We start from the raw sequence: 15779 nt of genomic DNA, 5'->3' as shown, positions 1-15779 counted from the left end.
TGGCAGGCCGTTTTAATAAACTGCCTTATAAACATTCCGCCAAAATGCTCCGTAATTCAAGACATCTCCAACGTCATTGACTAGTCAGAATGTTAATTTAAGATATCTTAAATAGAAAAATCGTCTAATTCAAGATATCTGTAATTCATTTTGAGATGTCTTAAAAGGCATTTTGACTAGTCAAAATTACAGTTCTAGATATCTCTAATTTAGTTTTGCCTAGTCATTATTTGCTTTCAAGATATCTAGAATTTAATTTGCACTAGTCAAAATTATATATCGCCTGTCTAAAAATACATTTAAGATATCTTAAATTAGGGTGTCATTTAAGATATCTTTAATTAGAATTATGACTAGTCAGAATAAAAAACAAGATATCTCGAATTCACTTTATGACTAGTCATAATTTAATTGTAGATATCTGAAATGTGAGTTTCAGATAGTCAGTAATTCATTGAAGATATCTTGAATTGAAGCCGCCATACAAATGAATGGTAAATCTGACATCATTTCGACTAATGTAATTAGAGACATCTCAAATAGGTATTTTGTCTAGTCAAAACATAATTAGAGATATCTTAATTTACTAATACGTCTAGTCATAAATCAATTTCAGATATCTAGAATGTAAGTGTGGTGAATCGGATTTTATGTTAAAACGGCCTGCCATAGCATCTGCTGCTCCATCTACTGTTCACTGAAGCCTCAGTAAGCCATTCTTAAGGAAGGGAAACAGGGAGAAAAGACTGAAAATCAGTGGCAACAGGTTTGATGGAGTGATGAATCCAAATTTGAAAATTTAGGTTCAAATCATCATCAATATGTACAGCAGAGGTCAGGAGAGAGGCAGACATCTGTAAAACACAGTGGAGGCTCTGTCATGGTTTAAGGCTACATTTCAGACAGTAGTGTTGAAGATCTTGTTAAAATTGATGTAACTGTGAACCCAGAAAAGTACCATCAGATTTTGATCCACCATGCAATACCATCTGGAATGAGTCTGATTGGCAGCAGCTTCATTTGTCAGCATGAAAATGATCCCAAACACACTGCCAGTGCGGTAAACATACCCGGACATAAAAAATACACAATGGAACACCATCAGTCATGTCACCTATTTCTTATTTTCCCATCATAATGTAAATAAATGAGGGGTGGCGCAAGACTTTTGCACAGTACACAGCAACACCCAATGTGCTGAAGCGGAAGGTTGTCGCCGCCTCACTCAGGAAAATGTTTTGGTTGACCGTCTAGTTTTAGTGGCACGTGGATGTTGTAAACAGCTTCTCTGGGTTTATATCTTCTGTCCATGGCTGGTATTAGCGCCCACATTTTTTGTGATTATTTAGCTGCTGTTGACAGGTTTCAGCCGTTTCTGGTACGTAACTACATCAGAGTTTGTGTCCTTTGTCTAATAGGAAGCTGTAATAACAGCTAACAGCTAGCGTGTAGCTGCATGCTGTCTGTGAGTTTCTGCTTCGGCTGTTCGGCCTGACTTCATTGCTTCACTATCGCTGTATGCTCCTCTGTCAGTCTCTTCGGTAGCTGCTGGCGGAGCATGGGGTCTGTGAGGCTGCTGTCCGTGGATCCATCAGACCGGGGCTCCCAGAGATGCAGGCTGGGTCCGGGCATGATGTCGGCGCTGGGTCTGCGCCTGGGCTCCCCTCTGCTGGTGTCTGTCCCTGGTGGAAGCTGCTTGTGCACTGCCTGGCCCCGGCCTGACCTGGCAGAGGGCTTCCTGCAGATGGACCTGAAATGTTTCTCTCCCAGTCTTCTCTCTCGGGTCCCCTCACACCTGAGCCTGGACCCCGGTCAGCTAACACCTGTGCCCTGCCTCAAACTGAAAGGTGTTAGGATAACCGTGATAGTCCAGAGTGTTGACTTCAGGAAACGCACGCCGCATCGCCTTGTTCATGAACTTGTAAAAGACATGCTCAGAGGTGTTTGTGTCCATAATGGGTTTGTGATAAACCTGGAGGATTTTGATACAGAGATCAGATATGTTGTTATTGAAAGCATCAATCCAGAGTCGGATAGCGCTGGATTCATCACTTCGAAGACTTCTGTGGGAATAGTGGGCATCCAGACGATCCAGCATTACAGGAGTCAGCTGCAGGACCGGCACACAGTGCAGCTGGGGGGACTGGAGGAGGTGAATTCACTCAGATGGCATTTAACAGAGTGGCTTACCACTGGAGTGACACCTATTTGTTTGTTGTTGGTTTGTTTGTTTTTTTACTATATTTTAGGTGAGTGCATCCCTTAGAGAGATGCTGAAGCTGCCGCTTCTCTATCCAAGCACCCTGAGCTCTCTCGGTGTGTCCTGTCCCAGAGGTGTGCTTCTGGTGGGGCCTCCGGGTGTAGGCAAGACCCTGTTGGTCCGCCAAGTGGTGGGTGAGGTGGGAGCGAGCCTGGTGGTGGTCAGAGGGCCAGAGGTATAAATAATGATAATAATGACAAAATGGCATTTGTTTATGTCATAATGTTGATGCCATCTAATATTGTTGTCATTTCATTGAGTGTTTTGTGTGTGAATCCATTGCTAGCAATTCTGAGTGATATTTTTTTAAATTTTTCAGGTGGTGGGATCCCGACCAGGTGAGAGCGAGGAGACGCTGCGGACTGTGTTTGAGCGGGCTCGATCTGCAGCAGAAGAGGGTCCCTGTGTGCTGTTCTTAGATGAGCTGGACTCTCTGTGTCCGAGGAGAACCGGCTCATCGGCACCGGAGAACCGCCTGGTCGCTCAGCTTCTCACACTGATGGACGGGGTGAATCGGTCTGACCGCTTCCTCATTGTCGGAGCCACCAACCGGCCGGACAGCTTAGACCCAGCACTGCGCCGGCCCGGACGATTTGACAGAGAGGTGCGGCTATCAAGTGTCTGCTTCCTGTCCCTATCAAGTCCCTTTTATCCAGTATTTTTAATCCCTATCATTCTGTAGAAGGATAATAATTCATCTTCTATATGAAGTGTAGATGAGTGTGCCATAAAGAGGTTTCTCTGACACATTTATTAATGCCAGTTGACTGATTTGTGTACCTTCAGATTTTACCAATTATGATGCTCATCTTATCAATGAGCATCACAAAAGAAATGTCTTTGTTACCAGAGACACAGATACATTACTGTGCAAAGTCATCCCTCATTTCTTTATATATTGATAGGAAGTGGGAAATAGGCTCAGATATTAATTGAAACATGTGTAAACATACATGGAAATACATCATATAAGGCAAAAACAGAGTTTGTACAATCCTAATAAGCTTGAAAGTCAATATCTGGTGTGACCACCTTTATTCTAACTCTCTGAGGCAGCTTTCTTCTCATTTCTTTAAGCAGTCTTCAGGAATAGTTCTCCAGGCTTCTTGAAGGACATTCAAAGCTCTTCTTTGGATGTTGCCTTTTGTTCCGTTCTCTATCGAGATGATCCCACTGCTTCAATAATAATGAGGTCCAGGTACGATCACGCTGGCCTGTGAAATTTTTCTGGCTAGAACCCTGCATACTGTCAACAGTTTGAACCAGAAATTTCACATTTGGATTCATCACTCCATCAGATCTGTTGCCACTGATTTTTCAGTCCAGTTCTTGTGTAACTTGGCATACCTCAGCCTTGTCTTCTTGACAGCCACGCTTCCACTGAGACCATTTCTGATGAGGCTTCAGTGAGCAGTAGATTGATCAACTGAAGGGCCAAATGCATCTCTCAGGGCCTGTGTCCTAACACGTCTTTTATCCTCCATTTTGACATTTTTTCATAGCTTCAACTAAAGAAATGGGGAACAAATGATGTGTTTTTGTGACAGGCTGCTGGTGACAAACTGTCTAAAGATACAGTTTAAAATTGGTTCTTTGTTTGTTATGTGTTTAAATAGATGTAACACTGGTTCATCATTTAGATGAGGTGTCATTTTATGCTTGAATGATTCATAGGTCACTGTTTAGTGGCTTGAAAAACAAGGTCAGGTACACGGACTGGACTGAAAAGTGAAAAAGTGAGTGAAAAAGTATAGTCTGGCTACTTGGAAGCAAAATAAAAATAAATTAGGGGTGGCTCAAGACTTTTGCACACAGAGTTGATTTACTCCTGGTTTACCTGTCTGAAGATGCCTTTTCATTTTAAGAATATACTAAAGATATGTGGCTTAAGAAAAATTAGTCCAGCATTTTTTTTTTCTCACACTTCATATAAACTCAGGATCAGCTGTTTTTCTCCAAAATGGCCGAGGCAAAACCCATGTGACACAGATACACTATGTGATTCTTAGCTGAACCGTTTTGCTTTTGAAACATATCTGACAGAACAGAAGAAGATTGTATGAAAACAGCAATGATGATGACTGAGTGTCTCAGTACACCTGATTCTTAAAAGCTGCTGGTAGGCGTGGCTATCTTTGAATCTCTGGGGGTTTGCTTTCTCACAGATTATAATTGGAGCTCCCACCTTGCAACAGAGGAAGGCCATCTTGTCTGTCCTGTGTGAGAGGATGCCCGTGTGTCCCGGTGTAAACATGACAGAGCTTGCGCAAACAACTACAGGCTACGTCGGCGCAGACCTCAGTGCCCTGTGCAGGGAGGCCGCCATGCACGCTCTACGGGAAAACTCCAAGGTAATGACAGCAACGTGTCGCAGAGAACCAAAACACTAGTTTTTACTTTTAGATGCAGCCATATCTACTGTTTTTGCATAATGACACACTTTTTTTTTTTTTTTTAATTTTAACACTACAAATTGAGCAACTCTGTATAAAGTGCCTGTTAAATAAAGACAAAAGTCTGCACTAGAACCACATTTGGAGATTCATATGTTCTTTTTTTCTTAACGTATGTATGAAAGATTCCCTAGAAAGCTAAGTGGATGACTATTGACACTGTCTGCAGGGTTCAGGGGAGCAGGTGGTGAGCATGAAGCACTTCCATGAGGCCCTGAAGTCAGTGCGTCCCTCCTGCCTTAGAAGCAGCATGGGCAGGACGGAGCTCTCTCCAATGGCTTGGGAGCAAATTGGAGGCTTGGATGACGTCAAACTCAAACTAAGACAGGTAGCTAATTAGTGTTCAAATTGTATATTCATATATTCAGAGAGCAGCCAGCTGTTTACTCTGAATCAAAGAAACTACCCATTACTGGAAGTTTATTTTCCCTCGCTGTCCTTTCTTGTGTCTCCACATCAAAGAGCATCGAGTGGCCAATGAGGTACCCCGAGGCCTTCGTTCGTTTGGGTCTGTGTCAACCCCGTGGTGTGCTGCTCTACGGACCTCCTGGATGTGCAAAGACAACACTTGTCAAGGCTGCAGCTTCGTGCTCCAACTGTGCCTTTCTGTCCGTCAGTGGTGCTGACCTCTACTCTCCCTATGTTGGAGATTCAGAGAAGGCTTTAGCACAGGTACAGTCTCTTCATAGTCTTTAATAGACAAGCCATGAGAATCGTGTCTTGCTGTCTGTTTCATCCACAAACCCATGCACTTGTCTGTCCACATGCAGCTGTTTCGTCAGGCCCGGGCCTGCGCTCCCTGCATCCTGTTCCTCGATGAGATCGACTCATTGATTGGCTCGCGGTCAAACGGTCAGACACCAAACAGCGTACAGACTCGTCTTCTCTCTGTGCTCCTCAATGAGATGGATGGGATTGGTCTGAAGACTCTGGAGAGGAGAGGGACTGAGAAGATCCTCCAGGCAGAAGGAGTTGAAGAGAATCGCACACAGGAACAGGTCAGATGTCGTGGAAACATGCCTGATGGTGCAGCTGGCTTTTCTGTATGATTTTTTTAAATTTCTTGTTTATTGCATCAGTGGCACACAGGTGAATTTAAAAAATAACGCTGATATTTTGGGCAGATTTGGCTTTAGACAGATTAACATTTTTGGGTGGCAAAAAATTGACACATTTGCTTTGTAACAGCTAAATTGTTAAAAAAGGTTTTAAAATCTTATTTATGGGAAAAATCACAAAACTTTAAGTGCTGATTAGATCTGACAGGTGATCCTATGTGAGCTGTTTTTCTGGTACAGCTTTCATCAGAATACATTTAGATAGGTGTTTGGCCCAAAGTTGCTGCCCTGACGTGTTACTAAGATAGCTGTTGAGTGGCAAGACTGTCAGCCAGTGATGTGACCCAGGAGATGTGTGGCTGTCCTTAGACCCTTTTACTGTTTGTAAACAATGATGACGTAGGTAGCGATGCGCGTGCATTTTGGAAACAGAAGTACGGTGGAGTTCAATAGCGTTTCAGTGTACGAGAAGGGATTATCAACGAAAGATCGGGAAAACTACCTGCAAAAATTTATTTTCACCACCAGCAACCGACTCCGATCCCTGTGGTATGTTAGCAAGTGGCCCAATATCCGTGGGCGGATATATACGTGTATTTGGTGGAGAAACCCAGCATATACACTGGAGAGAAGTTGCAGCGCATCTAAGTCACTGGATGCTTACAATTATGTTTGCGGGTGTGTACCGAACGCCAAATATCATGACACAGACTCGGAGTTTTGTGTCTTGAAGGCAGAAGTTCTTCCAAGTCAAAGACACGAAAACAGGACCGCTGTGTATGAGGCTCAGGTCATTGTAAACAAGCCAGAGAACTACGTCCTCACAGCGGATTGTACCTGCATGGCAGCATGAGTACTTCGTCACATTGCTTTTCTAGTTTGTTAAGAGTTTTCCGGCTGCAGATATTATTGATTTACATTGAAAAAAATATATATATATACTGTTCCAGTCACACTGAGACTCGCTCAACCATTCATATGCGAGTCTGCTCAGACTTTTGACTGACACTGCGTTTTGTAATCTATAGTGCGATTAAATATTAATTTAAAAATCAGGACTCTCTGAGTCCAGCAATGCCTCACCTGTAAATAGCCAGCCACACTAGGGTTTAATATTTTTCCCGAAAATGACATGAATCAAATCCCGGGAAATGACGAGCCATTTCCCGGGAATCCCGGGAAAAAGTTTATTTATTTTTTTATTTTAATTAGGCCTTCTGTAGCCTGTGTCGGGCTTAACCTATTCTGATAATGAAGGGGTAGCTTTCCAGCTATGTCCTGTTATGCCCAGTAGGGGGTAACGTCGGCTTGATTAACGCAATAAAACCTACATCTCAGCATTCGAGTGCTCGAGCTATGCGGTGTTGTATCGTTCCTCAACACTCCCTTAACAAATATAATTCGAATATTCCTGCATTGTACATGGAATTATACCAATCATTTTACAACTGCTGGTGCAAAACAATACGGTTCATCTCCACAGCATTGATAAAGGCTCAGCCACGCTGTCGTGGGGACATCTGTTTAACAATATCTCCACCAGTGGAACGCTGTAATAGTCATTGAAAAGTTAACTACCGTACTACACTATAATATGGCATAACACAGGGCCTTGAGTAATGCACTACGACTTGGTCATTGCCATTCTGGCAACAGCAAATTTATAACACCGTGTCTGAGGGTTAAAGTAGGTTCGTTGTGAATGTCTTTTGAAAAACTGGCCAATCCTTATAGCCTAAAAAATATACATTTTACTCAACTCCATTTTAAAAGCGAAATATGTTAAAGCAATCTATTTCATGATAATTTCTTCACACATTAGGCCCGTATCCTAATTCATGATTGTTAGTAAGTGGCTGCAAACGAGGAAAAGAAACACTCGAAGTTAAACAGATATTTCTTTAATGTTCAGGGCAGGCATATTTTATAGGCTATATAATGCAATATAACAATATATGATGATATAAAATTATATAATATAAAATACCTTAGGGTAAACACATTGCCTACGATTTCAACAAATTAAAGAGGAAAAAAGTACAACTGTGTAATACCTCTATTAAAACGCTTGAGATGAAGGCTGAAGCCTTAAACGGAGGCTGAACGTGCCTGAAATGAAGAGTAATGCTTTTCGCATTAAACGAACCCTTCTCTCAATATTTCCTTAAATTTAACATTCTGAAGCTTTCTTTTCTTTCTGAAAGTCAAATTGACGCGCGCGACTTTTTTCCTGGTTTCCCGTCTAACGTTTCCCAGGAAACGGGAAATGGTTCTGATCGCATTTCCCGGGAATCCCGGATCCCGGGATTAAACCCTAAGCCACACTACAGTTTAAAAGCCAAATAGCCTACCAGCTACTGCTGTTTGCGTTAGATACCTGACACCCCGGTATAAACAACGGAAGATAAATAACTGTACCTGATATAAAATGGGCGCTTCAAACGTGAGCATTTCTCATCCTCTCCTCAGTCCTGATCGTGTCCTCAGTCCAATTTTTAATCAATACATTTGACAGCTTGCAACCACAGACGCCTTCGTTTTCTCTTAAACAGCCGTGATCCCGTGGGATTGGGTACAACTTCAGTCCACTTTTGGTAGAGTAGAAATTCTGACAGCCAAACATGCAACAGCCAGACATTTTGATGCTGATATCACTTTCAAATCACGTTTAAACGCTGTGCACTTTCCTTGTTCTTACTGATTTGAATGGAGTAGCACTTCACTTCCTTTGCCAAAATGTGCACGCATCCTTTGACGTAGGCTGTAAAAGGGTCTATAAGAGCTGTTTAAATTCTCCATGCTCTGAGGAGAGGAGCTTCAGTGCTTCCTTTATTACCTCTTTAATCACACACACTGGAGCATCCTTTACATAAGAAGAGGAGATAATGCCATCCCACAGTTAATTGCGACACACCATCCAGCTGCTCATGAAAATGATCAACTAACTGGCCATTTAATGCCATGAGCTGCTGATACATTTTGAATTTTCAGCATCAGCCCTTTAAACCCACAGCCGAGCGATGACCCTCACACTGCTTCCTGTCGAGCTGCTTCTTGTTGAGCATAAAGAACGTAGACTTCTACAAACTCTCCAAATCTTTCCAAAAACACACAAAATCACAATCAAAAGGAAAATTTATGACCTGCATAAAGCAATGCAGTAAGAATATGTTTGGGTAAAGAAAGTTGTGCATTTTGTAGTCCAGCTTGTGGAGTTTCAACACGGCAGCCATCGGTCATCACTTTGTTAAAGAGTCGAGTCTTAAGTGCTGAGCTTCTCTTTTTTTCTAAATCTTTAGTAATTCTCCTACACACCTTTTGTTGCCCATGTTTTCTGCTGAGGTCAGGAAAAGGAGGGAGGAGGTCAAGTTTTTTGGACTGTTTCACTGCACTTGTGCTTTTAGGACTTTTGCGTTTGTTCAGAGGGGCACGGACACACAGTAAAACAGAGCATGACTGTATATAATACAAAAAAGGCAGTAGAGATTAACAAAGTACATGAGTGCACATAAATTGGATACATTTATGCAAAATTTTTACATTTTTTTTTAATATTTATGTCTTTTATTTCCACTCTTTATTTCTTTTGGGTTTGTTTTTTTTTTTTTTTGGGTGATGGGACAGTAGTGGGGAAATACTGTGATCAGTTTGAGGTGAGTCAGTCAACACTTTGTGTGTGCTTCTTGCTCTTTGACAGGTGGACTGCCAGGAAGTATGCAATAAAGATGTGATGGTTGTAGCCGCCACAAACAGACCTGACTGCTTAGATAGCGCCCTCCTCAGACCCGGCAGGCTCGATCACATCATTTATGTCCCGCCACCTGACCAACAGGTGAAATACTTCTCACCACAAAATGTGTACATTTATTGTCTGTCAGACCTGACACAACCATGTGTCTTGTGTGAGTGTATTTTTGATTAACTACTCTCACTTTCTGTGCTCAGGCTCGATTTGCTATCCTGAAGGTGTGCGCGAAGTCGATGCCTGTGGGTGCTGATGTGTGTCTGGAGGATCTCGCAGCGAAGACTGGGCTTTTCTCTGGAGCTGACCTGGAAAATCTTTGTAAAGAGGTGACAAGAACATACAAAGCCTCTGATTTCTTAGACCTGTAAAATGTGGAATACCTAAAAATGTTTTTGTTTTTTTTTCCAGGCTGCTCTTTTGGCACTGCTAGACGAGAACATGGAGGCCTCAGACATCAAACACACGCATTTCCTGCGGTCCCTCAGCAAAATGAGCCCCTCTCTCACTGCACAGCAGATCCACACATATGAAACACCTCCCAGATGACACACAAAATATTTGTTTGATCTAGAAATTGTATTATTAGGCACATATTGTTTGACATAAAATAAAAAGTTACTAAAACTTGACACATCCTCTCTTTTTTTTAGTCATTTCAAATAACTTTCTTTTTGGGATCAGCTTTAAACCACCCACCATTTCCTGTACCTTCACTTTTGCAGCATAGCCATGGGAGGGCGCTGCACACTTAGAAAATGTATTGATCATCTTCTGATGATGTGTTGACCTCCAGTGGTGCATTTCAGGACAGGAAACTCCATCTGTGTACGTGCTTATCACCTCGTACAAGCTCTCATCCCGCCTACATCTCACAGGCTCACATGGTGTCGCGCTTAAAAGGACGTCCCAGAATCAGGTGAACTGTCACACGCAGCTGCCTGTAAGACTGGCCCGCTTCCATTTTACAGGTGGATGCTCAGCCTCAGAAGAACTACTGTCAAGTGGAAACACAATTTCTCTTCGGGTGTTTGAAAACAAACGGGAAGATGTCTGGATTTTTCCAAATGCTGAGAAAAAGGAAGGAAGTAAGCTGTTTACATTTTACTTTATTGGATTGAATTATATTCTGTGTAGGGCATTATATATAATGTTGTTTATTTGTACTCTAGCTCATCCCTCTGATAGGGTTCATGGCTTTTGCTGCAACAGGAGCCACCTCTGCTTCCATCTACTTTCTGCTTACTAAACCTGATGTCATGTGAGTGTTATACAGCACTTTCTCATTTATCAAATAATATGCTTTTAACTATATGTATTTCTGTTTTACTTTCATAATTACTTTGTTTTGACATTGTTTTGTACAAATACTTAAAAAAATACATTTTAATTTACTGTTTGTAGTTTGAATAAGACCAGCAACCCAGAGCCATGGGAGAGGCTGGACCCATCAAAGCCCCAGAAGGTAATGTCCTAACATTGCAAAGCACTTAATAATGTTTACATTCAGGCTAATGAGCCTTCTGGTTCTTATCAGCACTGAAATACAAGTAGAAGCTTCTCCTGCAGCTTCAATCTGCTGAGTCATTGAGGAAGGAATTTTATCATTAATGCCAGTCGTCAGCTGGGCCATCAGAGAAATGATGTTTAAATTGTCACATGTAATGGTACGGCTGCTCGTGAAGCCTGCCGCTTTAATTCGGTGTAACAGATAGGAAATGGGTCAGGCGAAGCCTCATTTTTATTTTCTGGCATTTCGCTGCAGCTTATCACCATCAATCAGCAGTGGAAACCCGTGGAGGAGCTGGAGATAGTGAAGAGCCTCACGAAGTGAAAGAGCCGGGTTTCTCCTAAGAGTCTGACGACGTGTGTGCCCTCACACCCCCCACCCCCCATTAGTCTAACAGAATCGTTTCTGCACAGACTAGGACGCTTTGACACTCAGTGTGCGGAAATGCTTCTGCTCAACTGGTGGGGTTCACCCTGCTCTGTACTGACCTTTCTCAAGAACATCCATCACATCAATAAGCCAAATGTGGTAACTGGCAACCCTTTGAGTCTAAGCATAACTGTTATCTTACTCTAGGTCTCTGTCAGTATGTATTATTACAGAAGTATATGTTCTTGAGTTTATTTTATTCAGGTTTTGCCAAGGTCAGTGGTCCATATGCCCTTATTGTAGATGTGAATGTACAATAGTGCCTCAATGTAAAAGACAATGTTCAATCATGTAATGTACTGTACAGTGATAATAAATTATGTTTAACTTTTGCTATCACAGTGCTGTTTTTGTTCTTTATTCAAATTAATATATTTAAAAATGCTGTCTGTTATAAATCTGTGTGTATTTCCTCTGAGCATTATCTAATTCCCAAAGCATGTTATGCATGAAATATTAAGTTAAATGTGGCATTATGAAACATAATAAAAACACAAGGCTAGATCTAGGCTGTTGTGTATTTTTCTTATTAACAGCATGATGTGCCATCATCCCAACATCACACCATGTTTCACACCAGATGCGTCGACTCATCAAAACAGGAAGGGCGCAGGTGTTAGTAATAAGCTTAACCAGCAATACAGAACCCCGAGGCTAAAGCAGCTAAGTGGAAATCAGTCTCATTATTTTAATATTTGCACCTGTAAAAATATCTAGTTGAAAAGGCAGCATATCAATACTGTTCAGAACCAAGTGTTACACTGTTTCAGTGAACATCGGTAATTTAGGGCGAGCAGTTGCCTCACAATGGTCCCAAAGAGATGCAGTGCATTCCTGACTGATGACGGACATTTTCCAAAATAAACACAGGGCTCAGGTGTTAAAAATATCTCTATTAGTAAAATGTATAATTAGAAATGCAAGCAACGGGGTCACGTGAGCAGATCTGCGCTGGCAGCCAGAGGCAACAAAATCCACCAGTGAGCACCTTCACAGCCCTTCAGACAGACAGTCCTGCACGTAGCCCCCTTCACCTCAGCCAGTTGTCCTTACTAGCAGATTGGTTAAATAAGGAACTTTAACTTTGGCTGGCAGCCCCGTGCCCAACAAATTAAGAACAGAAAAGAGGATGTAATCATAGTCCCATTGATGAGGTATGCAATTTTCCACGCCCCCCTCCCCCCCATTCCTAGTCCCTTCTTTAAATAATCCGCTCCACCCTCATCCTCAAGCTTCCAGCTCCATTCCCCTGCTGCCCAGGTGTCACATAGCCAGACAAAACCCAACAATGCTCAAGAACAAAAGGACACACAAAAATAGGCTAATGATCTCCATATCTATGGCACATTAAGTGGTAGTAAATAAAATAACATACAAATAGGCAAAGACACATCTGAGAGAATAAAAAAATAAACATTTATTGTAAAGCATTAATTTTTTGTATTAATTTTGACCAACAAATACTTTGTGTTTTAGGATCATGTAAAACTGGTAATTTTGTTCGAATTTTGAAAGCTGGAGCAAAATTCGAACAAGAAGGGAGCGATATCCATGCTAATGTAGAGGTTACCAGCATCCTCGTGCCATTTTTTTTGCAGTCATTAGTCAAGCAAACAAACCCCTAAGGTAGTCCTGTTAAGTGAGCACAGAGCAGTGTCCTCATTTCCAGGTATTCTTTTGAAGCCAAGCCAAACATATGATAGCTCCAGCTTCAAAGTGGTGTGCAGGCATAATATAATATAATATTCCTTTAAAAAAAAAAAAGCGTGGAAACAAATAGGTGCCACAGGCATGCTGGAATGTTTTGAGAACTTGACTAATGCTGTGCGGATTTTTCCAAATTATGTTGAAAATAATATTGTGATGCTGAGGAAGAGCAATATGCTGGACTTCTTTTGATCATTCATCTTCATAATTACCATCGTCAGTAATTATGGAAGCATAGTTCTACTCAGTACTCATGAAAAAAATGTAAGAAGTACTCCCACAGATAGTTTGATATGAAAAGAACAGGTGTAACTAGAAACCGTCAGTGGATCTCAATTCAGGCGTACCTGCAAAACGCGCCAGCGTGCACGATAGCAGCTTTTTGGAATGGCCTCACACGGGGCCATTATGAACTCTGTTAGACCCACCTCCACTTTTTGCAACAGTGACACAGCAGCTCATCGTGAAACTGTTTCACCTTGATATCCTTTAAGCAGCTGTTGTCTCGGTTCAGATCATAATCACGTGATTTCATAACTAAACTGTTTGCCAAGCTTGCGCTGCAATTGTATAGGCGTGCGTGGGGTTTTTAAAGCATTTGTCATCTGAGCAATTTTAATCTATAGCAACTGGAAAAACTCCATCTGCTGCTGAAGATGTTAAGTTTGAAAGTACCAGAACAACTACTAGAAAGACATTTAGGATTGTTGAGTTAGCTGCTGTTTGCAAGATCAAGAATGAATTTTTAAGATTCCACTTTGCCTGTTCACAGCCTAATCTCCACATTTTGGTTGAATACAGCCAGCATTTGTTTGAATGCTCTCAGTGAGGACAGCTGCTAAGTAATCACCGCCACCCAAGCAACTTGCAAATGCACTCATCTGCTCGGTTTATGGCCGAGTGGGCATTCAGTGCTCCCATTGTGTTTCACCATGACAGACAATCCTCTTAACACCCATACTGCATCTCATAAAAGAGCAATAACCTCAGAAAGTGTCCGTCCTACAAGCGCTCTGTCTGCACTCCACAGCCTGCTGAACCTTGAGGATGAGACTCATGACTTATTAACCACTACACAAAGAAAAAAGCAAGCAGACGGGGTATGGGCTTTGTTTCCTCATCTGTCTGAGCTGAGCTTCGTTTTCAGGAAGTTCATTTTCTTCTTGGTTTCAGTTACATGTTGAATTATTAATGCACATGTCAGCAGGCGTATTTCTTTCTTTTTTTTTAAACATTTCCTTCCTCTGTTTTTCTCTACTCTGATCCTGTGCATATCCTGAAAACAACACATACTGTGGACAAGCACCAACTCGCATGTCATGTTAAATATGAGCTACAGCGAGAGCAGAGGTCACATACTACAGTCACAACCTCCTGCTTTTATCAATCGCTTTGACTGCAGCTGAAAGACTATTTAGGGGAACAGCAAGAGAATAGGAAGGATATGGTGTGTGAGTGTGAGTGTGCGTGGTGTTGGAATTTGTGTACGTGACTATCACACACACATCATGACACCACAGACCATGTGACCTGCAAGTAAAGCAGGTATTGTTTGCAGGGTACATTAAAAATGAGAGATGGAATTTCCCCTTCAGCTAACAGTGGTAAACATCAGGGTGTAGAAAGTTACTGTCTGTGACTTGTTGTCTCTAAAATAGACATTTTCAAACATATATGTAGTATGTATGTGATCTTGAGTGTGACGCGCTGGAACTGCTGTAGTTACAGAGAGAGACAACAGCAACATTTTATGGTCCCCTAAAGTAAGGTAGGGCAGACAGGTAAACACTGTTAACGGCTCTTCCTCTGCCAGAAAAAACACACTTTGCCTGGGCTTTGGTTCACTGCTTCAGTGGTTTTATGATAAAGAAGTTGTTGCCTGGAGACCGGGGCACTCCTACATTTTTTTTTTAATGTTGTCAGTGCTAAATCTCTGTCTACATTTTAAACATTAACTTTGCTTTGTGTAAAAAAAAAAAAAGAAGTCACTTAAATTGTGACTAAAATGTGCTGGATTACTTAATGAGTAATTAAGAGTACGTTTGTCTATTTAATGATAGCTATTCACAAACACACACTGTTAATATATATTAAAGAGCTCATTCACTAATTTCACCCACTTATTTATGGCCTAGATTTTTATTTTCAGTCTATAAATTCCATTCTGTGGAACGAGCGTTATTCGCCACCAGCTTGCGCCATCAAGGCGGTTTCACTCCATGAACAAGAAATTCACCATTCACCCATTTCTTAACCGCTCATCCAATTCAGAGGAGGTTTGGAGCCTATCCAAGCTGTCACCGGGCGGAGGTGTGGTACAAAGTAAACAGGTTGCCAGTGTTGTCTGTAGAAGTGCACCACCTAGTGCTGACCAGTGACAGTACACTCACCAGCTACTTTATTATGCACCCCTTGTTAGTAGTGGGTTGGCGTTCCTTTTGCCTTCACAACTGCCTTAATTCTTCGTGGCAGAGATTCAGCAAGGCGATGATAGCATCACACAGTTGCTGATGGGGATGACATGATGAGAATCTCCTGTTCTACCACATCCCAAAGGTGTCCTATTGTATTGAGATCTAGTGACTGTGGAGGCCATTGGATACATTGATCTCAATAGCCA

General features: G+C 41.8%; 2 protein-coding genes across 3 annotated transcripts; both read left to right on the top strand.

Annotated features, from left to right (window-relative positions):
• The first annotated feature begins 1241 nt into the window (after positions 1-1241).
• afg2b (AFG2 AAA ATPase homolog B) lies at positions 1242-10218 on the top strand. 2 transcript variants are annotated; one of them, XM_030758318.1, is made up of 11 exons: positions 1242-1378; positions 1534-2152; positions 2250-2435; positions 2580-2864; positions 4426-4611; positions 4883-5041; positions 5176-5385; positions 5484-5711; positions 9469-9603; positions 9717-9842; positions 9925-10062. In XM_030758318.1, exons 2-11 carry the CDS (start codon positions 1559-1561, stop codon positions 10060-10062), a joined length of 2247 nt encoding a protein of 748 aa, XP_030614178.1. In that variant the 5' UTR covers positions 1242-1378; positions 1534-1558. The 2 variants fall into 2 exon arrangements, with proteins under 2 accessions (XP_030614178.1, XP_030614187.1); XM_030758327.1 differs by lacking the exon at positions 1242-1378 and having other exon boundaries at positions 1559-2152; positions 9925-10218.
• Positions 10219-10421: 203 nt separating this feature from the next.
• Positions 10422-11791, top strand: coxfa4l3 (cytochrome c oxidase associated subunit FA4L3). Its single transcript, XM_030758352.1, has 4 exons — positions 10422-10601; positions 10686-10774; positions 10918-10978; positions 11279-11791. The coding sequence occupies exons 1-4, from the start codon at positions 10563-10565 to the stop codon at positions 11345-11347; spliced, it is 258 nt and encodes an 85-aa protein (XP_030614212.1). The 5' UTR covers positions 10422-10562; the 3' UTR covers positions 11348-11791.
• Positions 11792-15779: the final 3988 nt, after the last annotated feature.

The sequence above is a fragment of the Archocentrus centrarchus genome, chromosome 3 (genome assembly GCF_007364275.1).
Source record: "Archocentrus centrarchus isolate MPI-CPG fArcCen1 chromosome 3, fArcCen1, whole genome shotgun sequence".
In the NCBI taxonomy this organism is placed as follows: domain Eukaryota; kingdom Metazoa; phylum Chordata; class Actinopteri; order Cichliformes; family Cichlidae; genus Archocentrus; species Archocentrus centrarchus.
Note: the sequence above shows the minus strand (reverse complement) of the source record. Positions and strands in the feature narration are given on the sequence as shown.

Bases quoted from the DNA above. Each gene is read 5' to 3' on its own strand.
- afg2b (XM_030758327.1), top strand. From the start codon at position 1,559: ATGGGGTCTGTGAGGCTGCTGTCCGTGGATCCATCAGACCGGGGCTCC. The intron at 2,865-4,425 runs GTGCGGCTATCA...GCTTTCTCACAG, and splicing joins CCGGACGATTTGACAGAGAG to ATTATAATTGGAGCTCCCAC. The intron at 5,042-5,175 runs GTAGCTAATTAG...TCCACATCAAAG, and splicing joins TCAAACTCAAACTAAGACAG to AGCATCGAGTGGCCAATGAG.
- coxfa4l3 (XM_030758352.1), top strand. From the start codon at position 10,563: ATGTCTGGATTTTTCCAAATGCTGAGAAAAAGGAAGGAA. The intron at 10,602-10,685 runs GTAAGCTGTTTA...TTTGTACTCTAG, and splicing joins TGCTGAGAAAAAGGAAGGAA to CTCATCCCTCTGATAGGGTT. The intron at 10,775-10,917 runs GTGAGTGTTATA...TACTGTTTGTAG, and splicing joins CTTACTAAACCTGATGTCAT to TTTGAATAAGACCAGCAACC.